Consider the following 22,962-nt stretch of genomic DNA (forward strand, 5'->3'; position numbering starts at 1 on the left):
TAAAAGGCTATTTCAAACAAAGCAAATCTGTATAGGTTGGAAGTAGCCATGTTTTAAAATTGCTTAGTTAAGCCTGACAATGGCTAGCTTTTGATCTGTGAAAATAACTCTTTTATCCTTTATAACATGAAATGAGGGATATAATTTTTTTTTAAAAAAATCATGGCCACCTAGCGCAAGGCTGAAACTGCACCTAAGCCCAAGGAGCCGGCACCTGCAGGGCGGAAGTTCAAAGCCTAAATGAAATCTTAGTTCTCCCTATCATTCCAAGCAGAGATAAAAACTGGAATTGAAAAGGGACAGAAAAGCAGAAAGGGTTTGGCCGAGCTCCACGTTCTGGTCACCTGTTGAGAAGTCCCATCCGGCGCCTCCAGACTACAGCTTTCCAGTCTCTCTACCTCCCAACCTAAGTTTCCCGGCTGCAGAGGCGTGTGGAAAGAGGCTGGGGGCGGGGCTCAGGCACGCAGAGACAGAAAAGACTCGCAGTGGGTCGTGCTTGGCGGCAGAAACGGGACGAGGCGGGGACAGGGAGCAGAGCGCCTGTGCAGCTGGAAAACACGGAGCGAGGCAAAGGGTAATGTGTGCGGAGTGCTCAGTGACACCTCTCAGGAAGTGGAGCGAGGCCCAGAGGAACATGGTGGAACGCAGAGGTGGGACGATTTCGGGGGGCGGAGCCTAGTTGGATCGGGGGCGGGGCTCACGGGCACGGGGCGGGAGCACGGGTACTGGGCGGGGCTCACGGGTATGGGACGGGACGGGAAGTATGGCTCGTAGGCTTGCGCGTAATCACGCTGCGCCGCAGTTGGTCAGCAGCGATGGCGGCCACGTTCTTCGGGGAGGTAGTGAGAGCTCCTTGCCGAGCTGGATCAGAAGATGAGGAGGAGGAAGAAGAGGCCAGGAGGGAGACACCAGAGGACAGAGATGTCCGGCGGCAGCTGATGCTGAAGAGGTGAGGCAAGCAGTATGGGGAACCATGGGACTTCCACGTCGGACAGGAGATGCTCATCCTGCAGGCCTCGACAAGAATTTTAATCTTGGGTGAACGGTTCTAGGTAACTCGAATGAACCGAGTGCGGCCAGCCCGTGCACCAGGCTGCCCAGCGCACCCCAGATACCCAGTTTGGATACCCAGAGCCTGTGCTAGAGGTTTTGTGTAAGCGATATTAGCTTTGCTCTGCTAGTGTTGCAGCTGAATCGTAAGTGAAACTCTTAGGAGGGTTGGATTCAGGTATGTTCTTTTAAAAAATTTCCTTCAAGCTTCATTTAGTGTGGATTTGTTCTTGCTTTTTTGTGGACTTGTAGAGTGATCTTTCCACTTGGATGCTTTCCTAGAATTACAGTCAGGTCCTGCTTTTGTCATGTTTGATTCGTAAGCATTACTCCAATTCTCTTAGAAATTCCCCCCTTCCCTCCCATCTCATAGAAGAATTTGATGCCTTTGAGCTGTGAGTTGGAGAAGAGTACTGAACATCAATGGTCTACTGAAAGAACAGACAAATATGTCTTGCAGCCAGAATGCTGGTTAGAGCATTTAAAGCTTCACCTCTCTGGCAAAGGATCTCCTTCACCCCTCTTCAGCAGAGAAGAGGAAACACAAGAAGCAGTATGTGGTGCAGAGCCGGAATTCCTGTTTTATGGATGTGAAATGTCCAGGATGTTATAAAATCACCACAGTCTTCAGCCATCCACAAACGGTAGTTTTGTTTGTTGGCTGCTCCACTGTTCTCTGTCAGCCAACACGAGGAAAAGCAAGGCTTACAGAAGGATGTTCCTTTAGATGGAAGTAGCTTTAAGAAAAGCACACTGAATCAAGATGAAAGGGGGAATTATTTTAATAAACACTTTTGGATAAAAAAAATAAAGCTTCACCTCATAATTTGAGCATATTGCTAGGAGGATCTATTCCTTGGACAGGGACATGATGTTTGGAAAGGCAGAGGGTTGGCAAAAGAAAGGAAGACCCTCAGCTAGGTCGATTGACATGGTGACTGCTGCAATGGGCTCTAGTGTATCAGGAAGTGTGAGGATGGCACAGAGTAGGACAGGGTTCAGATCTGTTGTTCATAGGTTCACATAGATCGTACTTGACTTGATGGCACCCAATAACAACAACCACCTTATGCTTCAGTTAGCTGCCTTTGTCAAAAGCAGATAGCATGATGATTAAAAGATTATTTCTAACACCTAAATAGTGGAATTGACATTGTAAGTATAATACCACTCATAAACAATCATATAACTCAACAGTTACTAAGATTTTGTCATATTTATTTTCCCTGTGTCCTCAAGGAGTCTCAGACCCCTTCAGCTGTACTTAAATTCCTCAGAATGCATTGAAAGTGATACAGACATTTTTTTCTTGCTAATTGTTGCTTCCGCGTAGTGCCATTTAACATGTATATCCATTCTCTGGATTGACACAGTGACTACCACAATGGGCTTGAGCATAACGGAGAGCTTAATGATGGTGAGGGATAGGGCAAGTTTCAGATGTGTTGTTGACATGGTAGTTTTGAGTTGTAGTTGACTTGACGACACCCAACAACGACATCCATCTGCTTGATCCTGCACCATCCCTTCCAGTGGTTTTAGATCAGACTAAATCCATCAGGGTTTTATTGGCTTATTTTCATGATTAGATCACCAGGCCATTCTTCCTAGTCATAGTCTGAAAGTTTCACTGATAACTTTTCCATAGCAACATGGAAGCCTCCATTGTCACGTATGGATGGCTGTGTATGAAGTACATTAGCTATGAGAAAAATGAAACTGGGTCTCTCACATAGAAGGTGAGAATTCTACCCCAAATGTCCTTACCTAAAATAGACCAGGCAGAAGGGCCAGGTGATCTGAATATCAGACAATAAAAACTATGGATCATAGAGACCTATCCCATTATACATGGAATTTCCTTGAGTCTGGATTGACAACAGTGCCATCCATCTTCTGCATTTCCTATACAATGAATGTTTGCTCTAGAGGCTTAGATCCACACAGAATATTTATATGAACAAGAATCTTTCAAAAGTATACCTTGTGTGTGCTGTGGATTAAATCCCCATTCCTCCCATATGTGTTGTAAATTAAGAATTTCTGAACTTTACGATATATTACTGTTTGGAAATAGAGTTTTATTATATTCCTTAGTTCATAGCGTTGAGTATGTTTTAGGCAAATCACCTGACAGATTGAGGCAAGCAAGCGGAGATGACAGAAAGTGACAATCTAAGAAACAGCCAAGCAGAAGCTGGAGACACAGACTTCCCAGACCCCACAGAGAAAGCCTTTCTCTAGAATCTGTACCTTAAGTTAAGACTCTGAAAAAATAAATTTTTGTTAAAAGCATCCCTTAAGTATTTCGGATATAGTAGCACTAAGAAACTAAGATGATATTTACTAATGCACACTATGCCTGGCCATTCCAACTTGTAAGAATTCTGAGATTGGTCCTTGAGCCAGGTGACTTAGCAGTGTGTTTTGCATCTAATGGCTTTATTGATTGGTTATCTTCACAGAAACACTTTGTTTCTTTAAGATTGTAAGCATAAAACGCAAGTTCATGTTTTACCTGTTATAGAACCATACTTTTTTCTCTAAAATGATACTGATTATTTAAAGTTTTAGTTTCATTTTTTCTTTTTGTATTAGGCAAGTACAGCTTCTTCAAAGACAGACGAAAGCATCTTTGGAAGTTTCCCTGCTAGAAAAGTATCCTTGCTCCAAGTTTATACTTGCTATAGGGAATAATGCAGTAGGTAAGTGAAATTGGAAGGATTGGGTACTGTTTTGTTCTTTGATACTCAGGATCTGAGTTAGACCTCACTTGACAGTATCTGACAACTCATCAGCAATCTACTCTCCAATTGTTTTGCTTTAATGAATATCAAGGTGAAAGTAAAAAGTGAAAGGTTAAAGTAAAGTAACCTTTGCTGTGGTGGTTAAAGTTATTTTTCAGGTTGGCTAACCGTAATTGTATTAATTTGGCAGTTATATATTGATACAGTTTGATTCTTGTGTAATGATGTAATCTGTCAGTAATGTATTGATGTGATCATCTTCCAATTTTGCATAAAGCTAGCTTTTGGAGGATAATCTTTGGCCCGCAATACAGTGCTCATAAGTGAAGAATAAATGTACTGAAAGTGGTTACATTTTTCAGTTGTGTGTGCCACTAGAATAGGATAAAAAGTCCATCAGTAAACTTGTTTTCCATTTCTAGCTCTCACATCCAGAATGTAACATTTAACACCTTGAAGAGCTCCAGTTCCATCTATGCAAAATGATAGTGTTAGGTGGATTATCTTGAATAGCTTTTCAATGTTAAAATTCTATTAGAACGTGAACTTACCTTTTATTGAAAAGATATGCAATTACATAATATAATATGCAGTTATATAATAAAGCACTAACATAGGCATATTTTTTTCACAGCATTTATATCATCGTTTGTTATGAACTCAGGCGTCTGGGAAGAAATTGGTTGTGCTAAACTGTGGAATGAATGGTGTAGAACCACAGATTCTATAAATCTCTCCCCCACAGAGGCTTTTTGTGTGTTTTATCACCTAAAATCAAATCCTTCGGTATGTGAATTTAATTTGTATGTTTGAAAAGCTGCTGGTAAGCATTATTTATTTGCTGTTTGCCTTAGCTGCTAGTGCTAAAATAATGGGTGACTTTTATTTTCTAACAGTTCTGGAGGTTGTAAGTTTGGTGGCATGGGAGTGACAGCATCTGACCTCTACTAATTCCACAGGGGGGGAAGAATCTACAACCACAACACCAGCAGGACAAAACCAATTCCCGTGAAAGTAGACATGCCCCCATGTTCCCACACCTCGATTTGTTAATTCTTACACCACCTGCTCCTTCAAAGCTCTTTCTTCCAATAATCCATTGCAGTGGCCACACATAATTCACAGGTAATACTCATTATTATTGTGGGTGGAGGTTCCTTGCTACTTTGGCTTCAAATTATTGTCACATAGCATCTTTCTTCCTACCTGTGTCTTGGTCTGATCAGCTCTTTTCATAACTCGGAATTTATTCAATCTAGGACACTCAACAGTAACAAGACTTCATCAACATAACAAGACGGGGTCTAAACAGAATCACATCCATAGATCCAAGAACTAGAAATGTAAAAATATTTTTGAGGACAGAGTTCAAATCTATAGCTCTCTTTATTTGAATTCTTCATTCATTTATATCTGTTTTTGAGCAGAAGGATTGGCAGTAGTACCAAAAAGCCATGGTGACTCCCATGTGTTACAGAGTAGAACTGCTCTGTAGGGCCTTTCTGACTGTAATCTTTATGGAAGCAGATTGCCTGTGCTTTCTTCTGCAGTGCTTCTGGGTTACTTGGAACTGCCAGTCATCTAGTGAGAAGATGAAGATAATTAAATATCAACCAAGGTCCTTGGTGTTATCACCTTATGTTAAAAAAAAATTGATGTGAGATATGTTGTTGTTAGGTGCCATTGTGTTGAGTATGACTCATAGCAACCTTATGAACAGCAGTTTTGTGTTTTTTTTTAAAGAATTTTTATTGTTGACATTTTTTTTTTTTAATGTGTGTACCGTCAAATTGGATCTGACTGGTACAGGAGGCGATTGTTCCTCCTCCTTCAGCAGAGCATCTGGTGGATTTGAACCGTGCACCTCTGGGATTACAGTGCAGTTTCCTGCCACTAGGCCACCAGACCTCACCTGAACAGCAGTTTTAAATCCTGTCATATTTTTCATCTCTGACACATTTGAGTCCATTGCCACAGTTACTGCATTAGTCCAATCACTGAGGGCTGTTCTCTTTTGCTAGCCCTTCACATTTCTAAGCATGATGTCCCTCTCCAAGGAATAGCCTCTCCTAACAACATGCACAAATTATATGTGAGATGAAGCTTCACCGTCCTTGTCTCTAAGGAGCACTGGGGCTGCACTTTCTCCAAGACATATCTGTTTGTTCTTTGGGCTGTTAGTTTGTTATTAGGTGCTATTGAGTTGAGTATGACTCATAGCAACCCTATGAACAAAATACCTGAACCCTGTTCTATCCTGTTCCTTGATCAGTCTATAAGATTCAGTACTCTTCTTCAACACGACTCAGTGGCATCAATTCTTGTGCCATCCTTATTCATTGTCCAGCGTTCAAATGTATAGCAGGTAATTTAAAAGATAGGGCTTAAATCAAGCACATGTTGGTCTTTAAACTGACATCATTGCTCTCATGACTTTGGAGAAGTCCCTGACAGCAAGCTTTTCAATGTAATATGTCTCCTGATCTGACTGCTGGTACCAATGATGTTTGTGGATCTAGTAAGATAAAGTCCTTAACAACTTCAAACTTTTCTCTGTCTGTCATGATATTGTGTATTGGTCCTTGGTGAGGATTTTTGTCTTCTTGATGTTTAGATGCAATCCATATTGAAGGCTGCAGTCCTTGATCTTTCTGCATTAAGTGCTTCAAGTAATCCTTGCCTTCAGCAAGCAAGGGTATGTCATCTATTGGGACATAAGATGTACTGTTTAAAGTTTGGGAACTCTGGCAGTCTAATGCTGTTAACCTAACAGTGATGCCTCTCTGGCAGTTTGAATTCACCACTGTCTCTTTAGGAGAAAGATGGCCAGTCTCTTCCTGTGCCATTTACAGCCTCTACAAACCTGCTGGAGGGCCATCTGTATCAGTTCCCATTTGATAAATTTGAGTTTGATTTAAAGTTCTTTTAAATATTGAAATAACTTTGTAACAAACAAACAAACTGTAAACATTAGTAATTTAAAGCTAGCCCTAGTTGAGAAAATTCTTTTAGTAGGTAACTCTAAACATGAAAAATGTATTTACTGTATGAGAGGGAGTTCTGTTTTCTAGTTATCACTCCAGTATTTGGAGCTCTGATGACCTTGTGGGTATATAAAATGACTCTGCCAACCCAAAGGAAGGTGTTAGAATCCTTCAGCTGCTTTCTGGTAGAAAGACAAGACAGTCTTCTGTGTGATTTATAGCTTCTGAAAACCCACTGGAGGGTCAGCTGTGAGTTGCTTCCAGCTTGACAGCAGTGAACAAAACCAACAAACTGAGTTTAGCTAGTGACAAGTTTGTATTAAAGATGCAGTATTTGTCAGATAAATGGGTGCATTATGCATTGTAAACATCAGTCTGTTGATATCAAGGTTCTATCTTAATCTAAACTGTCCCATTTTTGTAAGTTGTTAATACTGCTTGATTTTATTGGCTTGCATATATTATCTTAGTCTTGGTTCATTCAGAGAATATGACAGTGCATAATTTGGGAGACTTGTCAAACAAGTGAGGTGGCCAGCAGGTCACTCCTGAGCACCCATTTGCTTATCTGATAGCCCTACTCCTTATTCATTAAGACTGTGGTAAAGGGACTCAAACAGTGGAGGAAATCAGTGAAATAGATTTCTTTTATACTATACAACCTGTATGCAGAGCAGATTATCTGAGAGGCGGTGCTCTATGAGGAGAGGCGTGGCGTTAGGACTGGTGGACGATCTATCAACAATCTGCATTATGCAGATGACACAACCTTGCTCGCTGAAACTGAGGAGGACCTCATGCACTTAATGCAGAGGGTCAAGGACTGCAGCCTTCAGTATGGACTGAGGCTCAATGTTAAGAAGACAAAAATTCTCACCACTGGACCAATTGGTAGCATCAGGATGGATGGCGAAGAGATTGAGATTGTTCACAGCTTCAGTTTGCTTGGCTCCATGGTCAACACTCTTGGCACCAGTATCCAGGAAATAAAAAAACGTATTGCGATGGGAAAGTCTGCGGTTAGGGACCTCTCCAAAATAATGAAGAGCAACAGTGTCTCTCTGGAGACTAAGGTGCACCTGATACAATCACTTGTTATGCATCAGAGAGTTGGACAATGACTAGGGAGGATAGAAGGAGAATTGACGCCTTTGAGCTCTGGTGCTGGAGAAGAGTATTGAATGTACCATGGACTGCCAAGAAAACAAACAGATTCATCGTAGAGAGGATTAAACCAGGCTGCTCCTTGGAGGCAAGAATTCTGGGGCTTCGTCTGACATACTTTGGACATGTTGTAAGGAGAGACAGGTCTTTACAGAGGGACATCATGCTGGGTAGAGTGGAGGGACAGCGCAGGAGGGGAGAACCCTCTATGAGGTGGATTGATTCAGTGACTGGGGTACTCGGGATGGGTGTGTCAGAGGCAATGAGATTGGCACAGGATAGAGCACGGTTTAGGGCTGTTGTACATAGGGTTGCTATGAGTCGCAAACGACTCCACGGCACATAACAACAACAACGACATACATTCCATGATATTATATCGATAAAGATTAAATGTTAGCCTCAAAAATAGCACTTAGAGCTTCTTGCAGTATTTTAGTGGTAAATATGGTTGACTTATTTTTTAACTAAAATTTATATTTTGTAGTGGTTTGCTTATAAAATTTGTGTACATTGTTTTTAACACCAGATCCTTCCCATTGCCTTTACCTTTCCTTCTACCCACAGATTGTACATTGTGTGACACTGTGGTTATAAGTCAACCCCATGGTTGGCTTTTCTAATATTCACAGGTTGTTTCTATAGCATGTAACCCATTTTTAACTGTTTTTAACTTTAAAGTTTTTATTTCTTAGTAAGAACTTAATAAGGGAATGATACATACTTTGTTTTTATTTTGCTATATATGTTTTTGTGGAACTCTGATAGCTGCACTGCAGTCCCAAAGGCATGTAGTTCGAATCCTCCAGCTGCTTCACAGGAAAAGGATTTTGAGATCAGCTGCCTCTGAAAACCTACCAAAGGGTCAGCTGTGTTGGTTCTGACGCAACAGTACACAGAAACAACAACATACATGTTTTTGTAGCTAATCTTTAGTAGAAAGAATTTGTTTTAGAATGAATAATGAAGAATGACCACTAGAAATTTCTGTTGTGTTTGATTTTTGATATTTATTAGAAAGCACTTGATTGCTCAGAACCTACTCTGTGTCCTACTTTCTTCTATAACCTTTTTTCCTTTCTGTGCTTTCTTTTTGTCTTTATTAGAGCTTCTGGCAGTGGAAGATGTTGTTGACTTTTGTGGATACTATCTTTATTAATAAGGGCCCTCCTTCCTGTTAGAGGAGTCCAGGTGGCATAGTGCCTTATGTTGCCGAAGGGGCGGCAGTTTGAACCCATCAGCTGTTTTGCGAGAGAAAGATTGTCAGTCTCTTTTCATAAAGATTGTTGTTGTTGTTGTTAAGTGTCGTCAAGTCGTAGGTGACTCAATAGTGACCCTATGAACGAAAGTCCTCAAAACGTGTGTGACTTTCATCCTTTCTCCAAGTTCATAGGGTTTCCAAAGGTAAGCTATTATGGAAGAGGATGCCACTCCTTTTTCCAAGAGAGCACCACCAAACACTGTCCGCCATCGGTAACCATTAACACATTTGACACCACCTCAGTGTCATAGCAGCTTCATAGCAACCACAAGTTACCACTGTATGGCAGGTGGACACACCAGGGCTATACGACTTAGAAGAATGTTTGAACAAAAACAATGAAAAAACAGGCCTTAGGTCCACAGATTAAAAGTTACCCTCCTTTGGCTTGGTAGCATCACTTTCTGTCCACTAAGCCAACTGATCTCTCCCTATGTTGATGTTATTGTTGTTAAGTGCTGTGGAGTAGTAGGTAACTCATAGCGACCCTATGAACGAAAGTCCTTGACACTTGTGTGACTTTCATCCTCTCTCCAGGTTCATAGCGTTTCTGAAGGCAAGTTATTTATGGAAGTGGATGCCACTCCGGCTTCCAAGCTTGATTTAAACGGGTAGCTCCACCAAACACTTCCATCATGGGTAACCATTAACGTATTTGACATCACCCAAAAACCCATTGCAAAGTCACCATTCATTAGAATTGACCCAATGGCAGTGGAATTAGATTTTTTTTTTTTTAAAATCCTTTTATGACAGTGAGGCATTGTAAATGACTTAACTTTCTGTGGTTCAGGCTGGGAGCTCTGGTGATGTAGTATATAGGGAAGAGCTGCACTGAAAACCCAAAGGTGATGCCTGCCTTAGGTCCACTAGTGTGGCTTTCTCCAGCAGTGGAGAAAGATGCACACTCTCCTCTTGTGTGATTTATAGCCTTGAGACTCCATTGTAGTTCTACTGGATCAGTTCCAGTTTGACAGCAGTGAAAGAAAGCTTATTCAAGGCCGTGGTCTGGAACTTGGTTTCTAAAATAATATGGTCATCAGAGGCATCATCAGTGTTTTAGGAAATCGGGGAGCTCTGGCGGTTTATTCTATGGTGAGTTGTGCTCCTAACCTAAAGGCTGAGCTTCTCTGGCTGTTTGTATCCACCAGTGGCTCTGTGGAAGAATGACAGGCAGTCTTCCTCCTATATGATTTACCCCTTTGGGAACCTATTGGAGGGTCAACTATGAGTTGGTTCCAATTCAGTGGTAATGCCTGGCTGCATAAACATCCTCAGTGTTTTCGGAGATCATTTACTATGATGCTTCTTGTTGTTATGTGCCATTGAGTTAAAACTAACCCATGGCAGATCCTAGCTTTACAGTATTTTACATTTTTTATATATATTATGGTTGTTGTTACTATCGTTAGGTGCTGTCAAGTCAACGACCCAACCCTGTGAACAGTGGATCTGTACCCTGCCCAATCCTGTGCCATTTTCATCATCTCCGACATACTTGAACCCATTGTTACAGTCACTATGTTAATATATCTTGTTTGGGGGGTCTTCCCCTCCTTTCCTGACCCTCTACCTTTCCAAGCATGATAATCCTTTTCCAAGGACTAGCCCCTCCTGACAACATGCCCAGAACATGTAAGACAGAGCTCCACCATCCTTGCCACCAAGGAGTAAGATCTTGGTTATTAGTAAAGATTATCTAAGGACAGTAGTTTCACTGCTTCATTTAACCTCCAGGTCACCAGAATTTCTAGAGTTGAGAGAAGTTGAATTTCTGTTTGGGGTGTGCTTTAAAGTTACCTGGCTCAACACAAAATTCTGAACTTTATTTTTCAGGTTTTACTTTGTCAGTGCAGTTGCTATGTTGCAGAAGATCAGCAGTATCAGTGGCTGGAAAAGGTAAAAATAAATGAAGAGCTGTGAAAAGTTTGTCTCCAGCAGCTGCAGCTGCTGTTATAAAGGGATCAAGATCTTTCCATGTAAACCCATGCAGTCTAATAATTGGAGCAAGGAATGGAAGTATTATTTATTCTCAGATATGGTAGGACTTTGTTATAGAACAGATGGAATGAAAAGGATTTGTTTCCATGACCAGTTTAGTAAATGTAATCAGCACTGTAGGGTGATTACAGAGCTGATTACATTCATTAAATTAATCATGGAAGCAAATTCTACAGCTTAGGGGCATAGTTAACATGAGCCATTTAGCTTCTGGAGAGATTAGTTGTTATGTGCTGTTGAGTTGACTCTGATTCCCAACGGAGTCACCCTGTGTTTGAAGGATTGAAAACTTGCTTGATCCTGTACCATCTTCACAGTCTGTGCTCTGCTTGCGCCCATTGTAACAGTCACTAACTTGGTCAGTCTGTCTCATTGACTTTGTCTCTCTCTCCTGACCACACACTTTTCCAAGATTTACAGGAAGAAACCTAAAACATAGTTACATTCCTCCCACCTGATAGATTGTTATTTTGCTTGAAAGAGAAATAAATTACCCACGTAAAATATGCTTTCTTTTTTTTTGTCATTGCTTGTTTGCTCTAAGCCCATGAGCTTTGAGCCAGGCCTTGCGGAAGTCGAAGGGTCGGGGGTTGTACCTGAGGGAGATGGCGCAGGTAGGGGTACAGTGCCAATCTTCTATTACGGCTTGCTTGATCTAAGCCCATGAATTTAGAACATAAACATAGGAGTGTTAAAGCCAAGTGTGGGAAATTGAACTGTAGGCTGATGGCCCTATAGGTAGGCTTTGTTCAGGGAAATTAGGTGTTTCCCACTCATCCTAAAAGCTTCTCTGTACCTTTCTTATAGCCATTTTTCTTTTCATTATGGAGAAACAGATTGAATCTTAATTTTGTGAGATAATTCGGCAAATAGTTCAGCAAAACAAGTTTTTTAGGGAAAATTTCACTTAGCTTGTAGTTTTAGAAAATTGTGATTTTGGCACTTGCATTTTATTTTTAAATGCATTATATTTTAAGGTCTGAGGCCTTGTGTGCATATATCTTAGCAATATGTAGATTTATCTTTTTATGTAGGTTTCCAACCTGGAAACTTCTAGGTAATCCAGCTAATCTAAAAATTTTCAATCAAATTAGAAATGAGAATATTATTAGTGTTTAGGGTAATGGGAACTCACCTTTTATCATTTTGTTGTTGTTGATTGCCATTGAGTACAACTCTTAGCAACGCTATGAACAAAAGGCCTGAAGTCTTTCTGTAACTATTGACATTTATCAAAGTTCATAGAGTTTCAAGAGGCATGTTATTCAGGAAATGGATGCCTCTTAGAAACTTAGAAACGCCCACCACAAATAAACCTGTAAGGTAATGAGAATCGTTTTCAGACAGCACTGGTGGATGGGAGAGTGAGTGAGCATCCAGTCACAGGGATGTAAGTCTAGTTAAATAACTTGGTCATTTTGATAGATAAATGCTCTGGGTCCTTGTGTGTTGTGATGTTTAATTCAGATTGCAGCCCTAGTGGTTATTAGTGCTGTTAGTCTTAATCAGAGGAAGAAAGTGACTTGGAGATCATGTGAGTAGAAATGATAATAGAGCCAAGGTCATGAGCAGGCCATGGAGACAGCAAAGCATATGTCCTGTGACCACAGGAACACTTGGTCATGTGCACAGAATGAAAGCACTTTTATTGTTTTAGGTAAATTACTAGGAGAATGTCTATAGTCTTCCATGAAAGTATATGTTTGTTAAATTTTTTTTTTTTAATTTGAAATAATTTTTGTTAGGTTTTTGGTCCTTGTCCAAAGAAGAAAATGCAGGTAACCATTCTCACATGTCGACATATCACCGACTATAAAACTTCAGAATCTACGTGCAGCCTGCCGTCTCCTTTCTTGAGAGCCTTGAAAACACAGAATTTTAAAGATCCAACTTGCTGTTCACTGCTAGAACAGCCAAATATTGTCCATGATCTTCCTGCAGCAGGTAGTACTGAAGTACCTCACATTTACATCGTGTTTTGTGATTACTAACCATTGATTCTTATTTACTATTTTAATTACTATATTGATCTTTTTGAGGTAATGTGTTAATGATGATTGATACCCAATGTATTAATTCTTGATGTATTTTGCTATTAGTACATTGTATTTGATTTGAGTTTTAAAACTTTCCTGAGTTTTTTAAAAGAGCATCTCATGTTTATCAACTATTACACTGCAGAGTTGCTTTCTTCTTCTTGGACTTTGATAACTCAAATCCAAACCAGTATTAGATGTAAACTATTGATACACAAAAGTGTGTAAAGGAAATCTAAATTATCAAAATAGTTGGTAGTTGCTTTAATATTTTATTTTTTTTACTAATTATAGTCTAATATCATGTCAGAAATAGATATCCATATCTATTTACTACATACTACTATTTAACAGTTAATATAGAATTAATAATAATTAAACTGTATTAAAGAAAGGGTTTTTTTCCTTGTAAATATTACAATTGGCTAAATATTTTGCATTATGCATTATGTACTTATTGCATATCATTTATTAGTCATTACTGCATATCATTTAGTTAACAAATTTAAATATTTTAGCTACTTGTGTCTCAGCATTATGTAAGTAAATGCAAATAAGATAATATTTACAAGAGATTACTTAGGAAATTAAATGGGTTTGGAAAAAAATACAAATTCTAGATTAGTTTGAAATGGAAATGATTACCTTAATTATGAGAGCAGTAGAGACTTGATTATTTTTCATATTGTTGTTGTTACATGCCATTGAGTAACCTGCAACTCATAATGTCCCTGCTCTGTTCTGAGCCATTCTCACTGATTCTGACACACCTGTACCCATAACCCCAGCTGCTGCATCAATTTATCTCATTCAGGATCTTCCTCTTCTGTGCTATTTCTCCAGTTAGCCTTTATTATTATAATATTTTTTTAAAAGTCTATGATTAGGAATGATAGAAGGTGAATTGATGCTTTGAGCTGTGGAGGTGGAGAAGAGTATAGAATATACCATGGACTGCTAAGAAAACCAACAGGTTTGTTCTAGAGAGGGTGAGACCGGGTGCTCCTTGTAGGCAAGGATTCTGAGGCTTCGTCTGACATACTTGGGGCATGTTGCAAGGAGGGATCAGTCCTTGGAGAGGGACATCACGCTTGGGAGGGTAAAGGGACAGTGTGGAAGAGGCAGACCCTCTATGAGGTGGATTCATTCAGTGACTGGGGTAATGGGGGAGGGGAGGAGTAGGTGTGTCAGAGACAGTGAGATTGGCATAGGATATAGCAGGGTTTAGGGCTCTTGTACATAGGGTCACGATGAGTCTTTAGGCAACACAATGGCATATAAGAACAACAGTAGAAATAATATGAATCAGTAGAAAATTTAAGTGAGTTTTTCCCCCCTTTGTGTTTCCATAGTTCTAAGTTACTGTCAAGTGTGGCAAATTCCTGCCATTCTATACTTGTGTTATACTGATGTCATGAAACTAGATCCTATTACAGTAGAAGCTTTTAAGCCTCTGCTTTCTTCCAAAAGTTTGAAAGGTTTGGCTAAGGTAAGTTTTTTACTGTTTTGAATTAATAGCTGTATTATAATGAGCTTAGTAGCAAATATAAATGTGTGGTATCTATTTTAAACAACCACACTTGGAAATCCTTTCTGCTTAAAGTGTAATACTTTCTGGTTTGAATTTGATTGTTACTGTTCTGTGGTGTAGTTTCTTTGTAACCTGCTGAATGTTTTATTAGTGTGTAATAGATTAATGCAATGCAATTAAATCCTAAATGTTTACATGTTGTTGTTGTTGTTATGTGCCGTCGAGTCGCCTGCGACTCATAGCGACCCTTCAGTAACTTAAGTAATTTGGAAATTTGTAATTTTTGAGAAGGCATTTTAGAGCATAGTGCTTTTGCATGGAACCCGATATGTGAAGAGGAATGAATTATATAGTAAACCTTGGCCTACCCTTGGTTTATAAATATCTGACTGCTCTTTTCCCAGAAAAATATATCAGGGAACACATACACAAAATGTTTTGCCTATAATTTCAGGTAGTTTAGAGACTCCCCTTTTCCCCTTAAGAGGTTTACGGAAAGTCCTTGGGCCTCCAGCTTAAGAACTTCTTCCTTAAAGGAAATAGATTATAACAACATTGTTCTGTACCCATTTGATTGTGGAATGACTGCCAATGGTAAGGAAACTTTTTCTGTTAAGGTCTATTGGCGCCCATTTCACAGGTTTAAGTTAGTTTCCTTACTAGTCAGTGCTTTGTGAGAATGGAGAATATATTTTCAAATTTTGGTATTCCCATTTAATTATTTATTGGACGTGTAGAAGAAAGCCTTCAGTAACCACTTTTTTTGAATGAATAAAGAGTAAAACTAAAACTCCAGAATTTCATATGTTTCAAATACATCTTTCAAATTAGCCAGAATCATGATTAATTTTTTTCTGGCAAACTGAGTTCTTTTATATATTAGTAATTTTGTTTGCTTATATGTTACAGGGAACTCTGCTAGTGTAGTTCACAGGGACTTGTGCTGTTAACCCAAAGGTTTTGCTTTTCAGGTAGTTAGAATCTACCAGTGGCTCCATGGTAGAGACATGGGTGATCTTTTCCTGTGTGATTTGCTGCCTTCCAAAACAAGCTAGAGGGTCGGCTCTGTGTTGGTTCTGACTGGATGGCAGTGAGTTTTTATATCATTAACTGATAGGCTTATCTAAGTGTACAAAGAAATTCCTTGTGGGCAGAGACTAGAGTTCATTGCTTTCTTCCCAGCCCTGGATATTGTGCTCAGTACGAAGCATTTACTCTGAGCATTGTTAAGTTATTTTTCCTGTAGGGTGTTTTTCTTTTTATTTAAATTGCGATAAATAAACACATAGTCATAATCCTTACCCATTTCCAAATGTTTCTATCATGTCAGAGATATTTTAAGTAACTTTTCATGCTTTAAGAATAATATTTAAAAATGTGCAACAGTGAATAAATGGAATAAATGGAAATCCAAGTTTTTTGTCAACTCTCATTAAAGTATCAATAAAAAATAAAAACAACAAACAAGAAAAAGAATAGTCTTTGAAGGGAAGATTTAAATAACTTTTTAACCTTTTCATTTATTGTTTTGAACATAATTATTTGTGGGAAGGTTAAATGACGTATGTGTGTTTAATTTGTTTACATTGTGTTTCACACTTCCTTCATTCACTTAATAAAATGGCTCTTTTGCTTAATGATTAGATATAGTCATCCTCTGTTAGTTCTTAGCTTCTTTCAGTTTAAAAGTGATATTTTCTCATCACAATAGAACTGTCTTAAGCACCTTCTGCATGGACACCCCAGTGCTGGTGAGTCCATGGCAGTCCGGAGGTGCGTTGGCTCCACAGTCTCTAGGTAGTGCTGCGGATTGTAATGGGGGGCAGTTCATGATAGGAGGCTCAGCACATCTCAGCCCATTAGTCACGGATTAATTCTGTAGGAAGGATTCATGGAGAAAGTAACAGTTTTGCTAGTGTTGAATAATGAAACCCATTGCTATTGATTCCACCTCATAGCAACCCTATATTGGACAAGTTTGAATTCCCTTACAGGGCTTCCAAGGCTGTACATCTTTAAAGAAGCAGACTGTCTTCTTATGGGTTCCAAGTATTGCCCTTTTGGTTAGCAGAGAAGCACTTAACCATTGTACAACCAATGCTTCATTAAGTCTTAAAATCCTGCTGTTGAGTCAATATGATTCATAGGGACCCTCCATTGGGTTCTGATGCTGTAAAACTTCATGGGAAGAGACTGCTTCATCTTTTCTCTCATGGAGTGACTGATGGATTTGAACCACTGGCTTCTTAGCAGCCCAGCCAACACACCTTCAGGGTCCTTTCAGGTGTGGCTTAGTGGATGAGAATGTGAAGAGGAAAGAAGCTGTGTGAGCACATTCAAGGTCTGTGTGAGAACAGTGGTGAGTGCTGTATTAGGGAACACTAATGTGGCAGAGAGGCCAAGGTAGTTAATGTGAGTCAGATTCAGAGAGCTTCAAACAAAGGAAAGACACACTTATTTAAAGGATTACATACTTGCATTTTTGTTTGAAAGAGATGAAAAAGGCAGTGCAACTTTATGTTTGGGCTGTTCTTTTCTTTTAGCTTTAAGACTTAATTCGTGATCTTACAGAATTCTGAAAAACCTTTTCCTCTCTTTCCAGAATATTCCCCAGAGCATGGAGATGCTGAAGAAACTGATGACAACAAATGAGGTTCAGAGTAACATTTACACATGAGTCCAGTGATCATTTTTTAATGTATCTTACACACTCATCCTTTGAGGCTTGGGAGGGGAGCAGTGTGCACTATTTTTGTTTTTGTTTTTGTTTTTGTTTTGTGGGGGACTCAAAAATAGAATAAATTTATTTTAAATTCATTGTAGTTTAATTTTTTTTTACATTGGTATTGACCACACTGACATAAGCTAGATGGTTTCCTTTTATCCACTAGGTGGGAGTATTGTGTTATTTGAACATTTTAAGATGTAGATAAATTTTTTTTAAAAGCCACTGATGTCAACAGATTGTATTAATATGGTGAGGTGTAGTTCAACTTGGGACAAAAGTTCTTTATAGTAAGTATCTAAAGGCTATTGACCTGTTAGTGATTGTTAGTGTGTGGAAAATTTCTGAACCTTTGTCTTTGTCAGTAATATCTTTGCCCAGAATTTTCTGCAGTGCTTTTTGCAGAGTTAGCCATAGTTGATATCACACAGTACTGTAGTAGATAGAATCTTATCATTAGGGATGCTAATTAAATCATGAACCCAGAATAACTATTTTTACAGAACCACAAACTGTGAACGGGTTATTAAAAATAAATGCTAAAAATGACCTCCTTTTTGCTTTCTTTTCCCCTCTTTTTAAAAAATCAAGTCCCCTATCACTTCAGTTGGCTGTCTCTGTTTTCTAGATCACATTTATTCACTGTTATTGGTTAGTTAAGGATGGGATGAGGAGAGACAGTTTTTTAATGCCTCCTTGAGAAAACTTGGTTTTGTTGATCATAAGTTTTGGAAGCTTTGTGCAAGGTACATTAATGAAGGTATTCTGAAAGAAATCAAAGCATTTTCCTTATTTCAAAAACGTGTATCCATTCAGAAATGTGTCTGCAGAACCCCGTGGTGAACTTTATAAGGCCTGAAATCTGGTCCCAGCTGGAGTGAGAGTTTGCACGTGTGTTGAGAGTGAGTGTGATGAGCACCGCCTGGCCAAGATGCAAACTGGTCAAGTCTCCATTTAGCCTTTTGCCTGCCTGATGACCTTGGCAGATAGCTTAAAGCTCTCAGCCTCAATTTTCTCATTTGTAAATGGAATCGTGATGGCGACCACATTTTATTCACCCTCATTCCTGACTGATAGCTAACCCTCTGAGCAGGTTTTCACACTGTACAATAAATGCTGGTCTTTGTCCCATCTTGGAGTGTCAGTTTTTCATCTACTTACTTGATTGAGCTGTTGTGAGATTAATAGTGAAGGAGTGCTTCTGCACTGTTTGTTAAGTGGATATACACCTTTGTTTATTTTGCCTGGATGAAGCTCCAGCAGTTGTTTTCTGCAGCAGTCAAAGTGGCCTCGCCTCTTTCACTAATTCTCAAGCCACCATTCTCAGCACTCTGAATGATTAGGAATGGGAGTGGCTATGGCAACACTTTTCATCAGGACGGATCCTGAAAAAGCCATGGAAGCAGATAGTGCTAGGAATTATAGTTTCCTTAAGATTGATAAGGAGAGAACCACAGATCAGACTATGTAGGAAGAAACATCCTGCAATAGGGAGCATGTGATAGGTTTGGGAGAGCCACATTTAAAAGAAGAACAGCAGGTTCAAAAGCTGTGCAGATCAAAAGCCAGCCTCTGAGTGTGGAAGTGTGTGTGGGGTGAGTGAGAGAAGAGGGTCTACAACTGTTGTTATGTGCCATCGAGTCACTTGCAACTCATAGCGACCCTATGTACAACAGCCCTAAACCCTGCTCTTTCCTGTGCCAGTCGCACTGCCTCTAACACACCCATTGCAATTATCAATACACCTTCTAGAGGGTCTTGCCCTCTTGCGGCCTCCCTCTACCCTCCCAAGCATGATGTCCCTCTCCAAGGACCTGTCCCTCCTTACAACATGTCCAAAGTATGTTAGACAAAGCCTCAGAATGCTTGTCTTCAAGGAGCAGCCTGATTTAACCCTCTGCGGGATGAATCTGTTTGTTTTCTTGGTAGTCCACGGTACATTCAATAGTCTTCTGCAGCACCACAGCTCAAAGGCATCCATTCTCCTTCCTAATCATTGTCCAACTCTGTGATGCATAACAAGTGATTGCAAAGATCATAGCCTGTATCAGATGCACCTTACTCTCCAGAGTGACACCATTGCTCTTCAGTACTTTGGAGAGGTCCCTAACAGCAGACTTTCCCATGGCAATAAGGCTTTTAATTTCCTGTATGCTGGTGCCAAGAGTGTTGACTATGGAGCCAAGCAGACTAAAGCTGTGAACAATCTCAATATCTTCACCATCCATCCTGATGCTGCCAATTGGTCCAGTGGTGAGAATCTTTGTCTTCTTGACATTGAGCCTGAATCCATACTGAAGGCTTCAGTCCTTGACCCTCTGCATCAAGTGCATGAGGTCCTCCTCAGTTTCAGCAAGCAGGGTTGTGTCATCTGTAACACAGATTGTTAATAGAGCTTCCGCCAGTCCTGACTCCAATACTTCTCATAGAGCCCAGCCTCTCAGATAATCTACTCTGCATACAGGTTGAAAAGGTATGGCGATAGGACACATCCCTAGCGTACACTCTTCCCAATTTTGAACCATGCAGTCTTACCCTGCTCTGTTCTGATGACTGCCTCTTGGTCTTGCATTAGCACGATTAAATATTCTGGGATTCCCATTCTTCTCAGAGTTAGCCACAGTTTGTTAAGATCCACACAGTCAAACGCCTTTGCATAATCAATGAAACACAGATAAATATTCTTCTGGTAGTCCCTGCTCTCAGCTAAGATCCATCTAATACTTCTGGCTGTTCTCAACTGATGTGCTGTTCCAGCCATTTTTGGATAATTTTCAGGAGAGTCTTGCTTGCATGTAAAATCAATGCTATTGTTCTATAGTTTCCACACTCTGTTGGGTCACCCTTCTTTGGAATGGGAACAAATATAGATCTCTTCCAGTTAGTTGGCCAAGTGGTTGTTCTCCTGATTTCTTGGCACAACTTGGTGAGCATGTCCAGGGCAGCATCTGTTCGCTGAAATACGTCAATTGGTATACCATCTATTTCTGGGGTCTTATTTTTGCTATTTCTTTCAAAGCAGCTTGTACTTCGTCCTTCATCACCATAGGCTCTTGTTCATATGTTGTTTCATGAAATTCTTCTGTGTCTGCCAATTCCTTTTGATACAGTGGCTCAGTATATTCTTTCCATCTTTTAATACTTCCTGGGTCATTTAATATTCTGCCTAAAGCATCCTTGATTATAGCAACTCGAGATTTGAATTTGTTCTTCAGTTTCTTGAGCTTAAGAACTGCTGAACAAGTTCGGCCCTTTTGATTTTCTGACTCCAGCTCCTTGCACATTTCATTGTAATATTTTGCTTAGTCGTCCCGTGCTGCCTTTTGGAATCTTCTGTTCAGCTCTTTAGTATCTTGAATTCTTCCTTGTGCTTTGGCTTCTCTGCACTCCAGTGCAATCTTCAGAGTTTCTTCTGACATCCATTTTGGTCTTTTCTTCCTCTTCTGTCTTTGTAATGACCGTTTGCACTCTTCCTGGATGATACATTTGACATCCTCCCACAACTCATCTGGTCTTCGCTCATTAGTGTTCAAGGCCTCAAACCTGTTCCTGAGATGATTCTGAAATTCAGGTGGGATGAACTCCAACTCATATTTTGGCTCCTGTGGATTCGGTTTAATTTTCCTCAGCTTCAGCTTGGACTTGCATATGAGTAGTTGGTGGTCTGTTCCACAATCAGCTCCTGGCCTAGTTTTCACAGCTACTGGATTTTAAAGAGTGTTTTGGGAAGATTCACTTTTTAAAGGGCAAACATGAAGCTTGGATAGGGCTACCCGTAGAGGCTCCATATTTAGAGGAGAGTAGCTGGGGAAAAAAACCCAGCAAATATAAATGAGGCTTGTGTTGAGATTTGGTATTGTAAAGGAAAAAAGACAGTATTAAAGAACATAAATATAGAACAGTATCCTATGGGAAAAGATTTACTATAAAGAAAAAGCAACTGTTTTAAAACATCTAGGGTTTTTGGTCAAATATTCTAGGTTGTATAGCCCTGGTCTGTCCACTTGCTGTACAGAGGTAACTTGGTGGCTGTGAAGCTGAACACTGTGATACTGGTGTGTCAAATGCGCTAATAGTTACCCATAATGGACAGTGTTTGGTGGAGCTCCCCCATTAAAACAAGCTGGGAAGCAGGAGTGGTATCCACTTCCGTAATAGCTTGCCTTAGGAAACCCTATGAACCTGGAGAAAGGATGAAAGTCACACAAGTGTCAAGCGAGGCCTTTCATAGGGTTGCTATGAGTCACCTACAACTTGACAGCACTTAATAACAACAGGAGTACCTACTGGCTTTTTTTTTTAAAAAAAAAGGACAAATGAGAATATCTGAGCTACAGAAACTAGCTGAAAAGGAATTAATATAACTGCCTAAAGTAATCTTGAAAACAGAAAATTAACTTTGGATTTACTATTAGCATAGGAAAGTAGTGAGCAAAACAAAACAAATAGTATATAATTGTATACATATATACACATTTACTGCATATACAAATGCATTGGGACGCTCTGGTGGCATAGTCTGTAGGGAATTGTGGTGCTAACCCAAAGGTGGCATCGGTGGTGGTTTGAAACCACTAGCTGCTCCACAGAATAAAGATGGACAATCTCGTGATTTACAGCCTCTGAAAATAAACTGGCGTGACTATGAGTCAGTTCCAACTGGACAGTAATGAGTTGACATGCATATTTATATAATATAAAGCTGTCATTTGGAAGATTAACTTGAAGTGACATCCTATGATGCAGAAGATCAGAAATGGAAAGAGAAAAGATTCAAAGAAAAGACAAATGCTTATCCTACATCTAGGTAACTGAGCTTCCTGGAAAAGGGACTGGATCATAAACAGTAATTCAAGACAGATTCTTCTTTTGACTCATTGTGTCCCTGGCCTGTCCGCAAGAGGAGATTCTTAACTGATGTAAAACTTGAGTCTGTAACTTAAACCCATCAATTGTGAAAGTGAAGAAACATTAAGAATGAAAAAAACATGAAGATGAAATTGAATATTCAAGCAGATCAAAACAATGTTTTTAAAAAAGCTCAGTCCCATTGATTCTGAATGTTTTGTAATAAGCTATAAGCAAATACACCTTTTTATTAATGCAAAGCAATATACTGAACATGAAACAACTTTACTCTTTGCTCTGAGGGAGATACTATACTTTCTAAGACGGCTTCAGCATCCTTACAAAGATAGTACCTCTGCTCTCAAGATGTGTCAAAATGTCAAAGATCCAAGGAATATTATTTTCTCACTATATTTGCCTCTTGTTGGTATATTGTTTTTTTTTCAGCCAACTTGAGTTGCTTAATCTCAGCTGGTCTCACTGGAGAAGAGGTTCATGCTGTGGACCTCTTCTTGAGTGACCCAGATAGTTTATTCAAAAGTTACTATTTACCCCTCCTATAAAAAAAGTCTTTAATCTTCTTCTTTTGTAGTTTTCCAAGTAACAGAACAAACA

General features: G+C 39.6%; 1 protein-coding gene across 3 annotated transcripts; it reads left to right on the forward strand.

Moving 5' to 3' along the window:
- Positions 1 to 813: 813 nt before the first annotated feature.
- LOC102869968 (proteasome assembly chaperone 1-like) lies at positions 814 to 17,451 on the forward strand. Of its 3 annotated transcripts, none has more exons than XM_006886714.1 (7): positions 814 to 949; positions 3,649 to 3,755; positions 4,432 to 4,583; positions 11,043 to 11,105; positions 12,953 to 13,151; positions 14,596 to 14,732; positions 17,377 to 17,451. In XM_006886714.1, exons 1-7 carry the CDS (start codon positions 816 to 818, stop codon positions 17,449 to 17,451), a joined length of 867 nt encoding a protein of 288 aa, XP_006886776.1. In that variant the 5' UTR covers positions 814 to 815. The 3 variants fall into 3 exon arrangements, with proteins under 3 accessions (XP_006886776.1, XP_006886777.1, XP_006886778.1); XM_006886715.1 differs by having other exon boundaries at positions 816 to 949; positions 11,058 to 11,105; XM_006886716.1 differs by lacking the exon at positions 11,043 to 11,105 and having other exon boundaries at positions 816 to 949.
- The last annotated feature ends 5,511 nt before the right edge of the window (positions 17,452 to 22,962 follow it).

Source organism: Elephantulus edwardii, unplaced genomic scaffold (assembly GCF_000299155.1).
Source record: "Elephantulus edwardii isolate Elephantulus edwardi_28Jun2011 unplaced genomic scaffold, EleEdw1.0 scaffold00051, whole genome shotgun sequence".
Taxonomy (NCBI): Eukaryota; Metazoa; Chordata; class Mammalia; order Macroscelidea; family Macroscelididae; genus Elephantulus; species Elephantulus edwardii.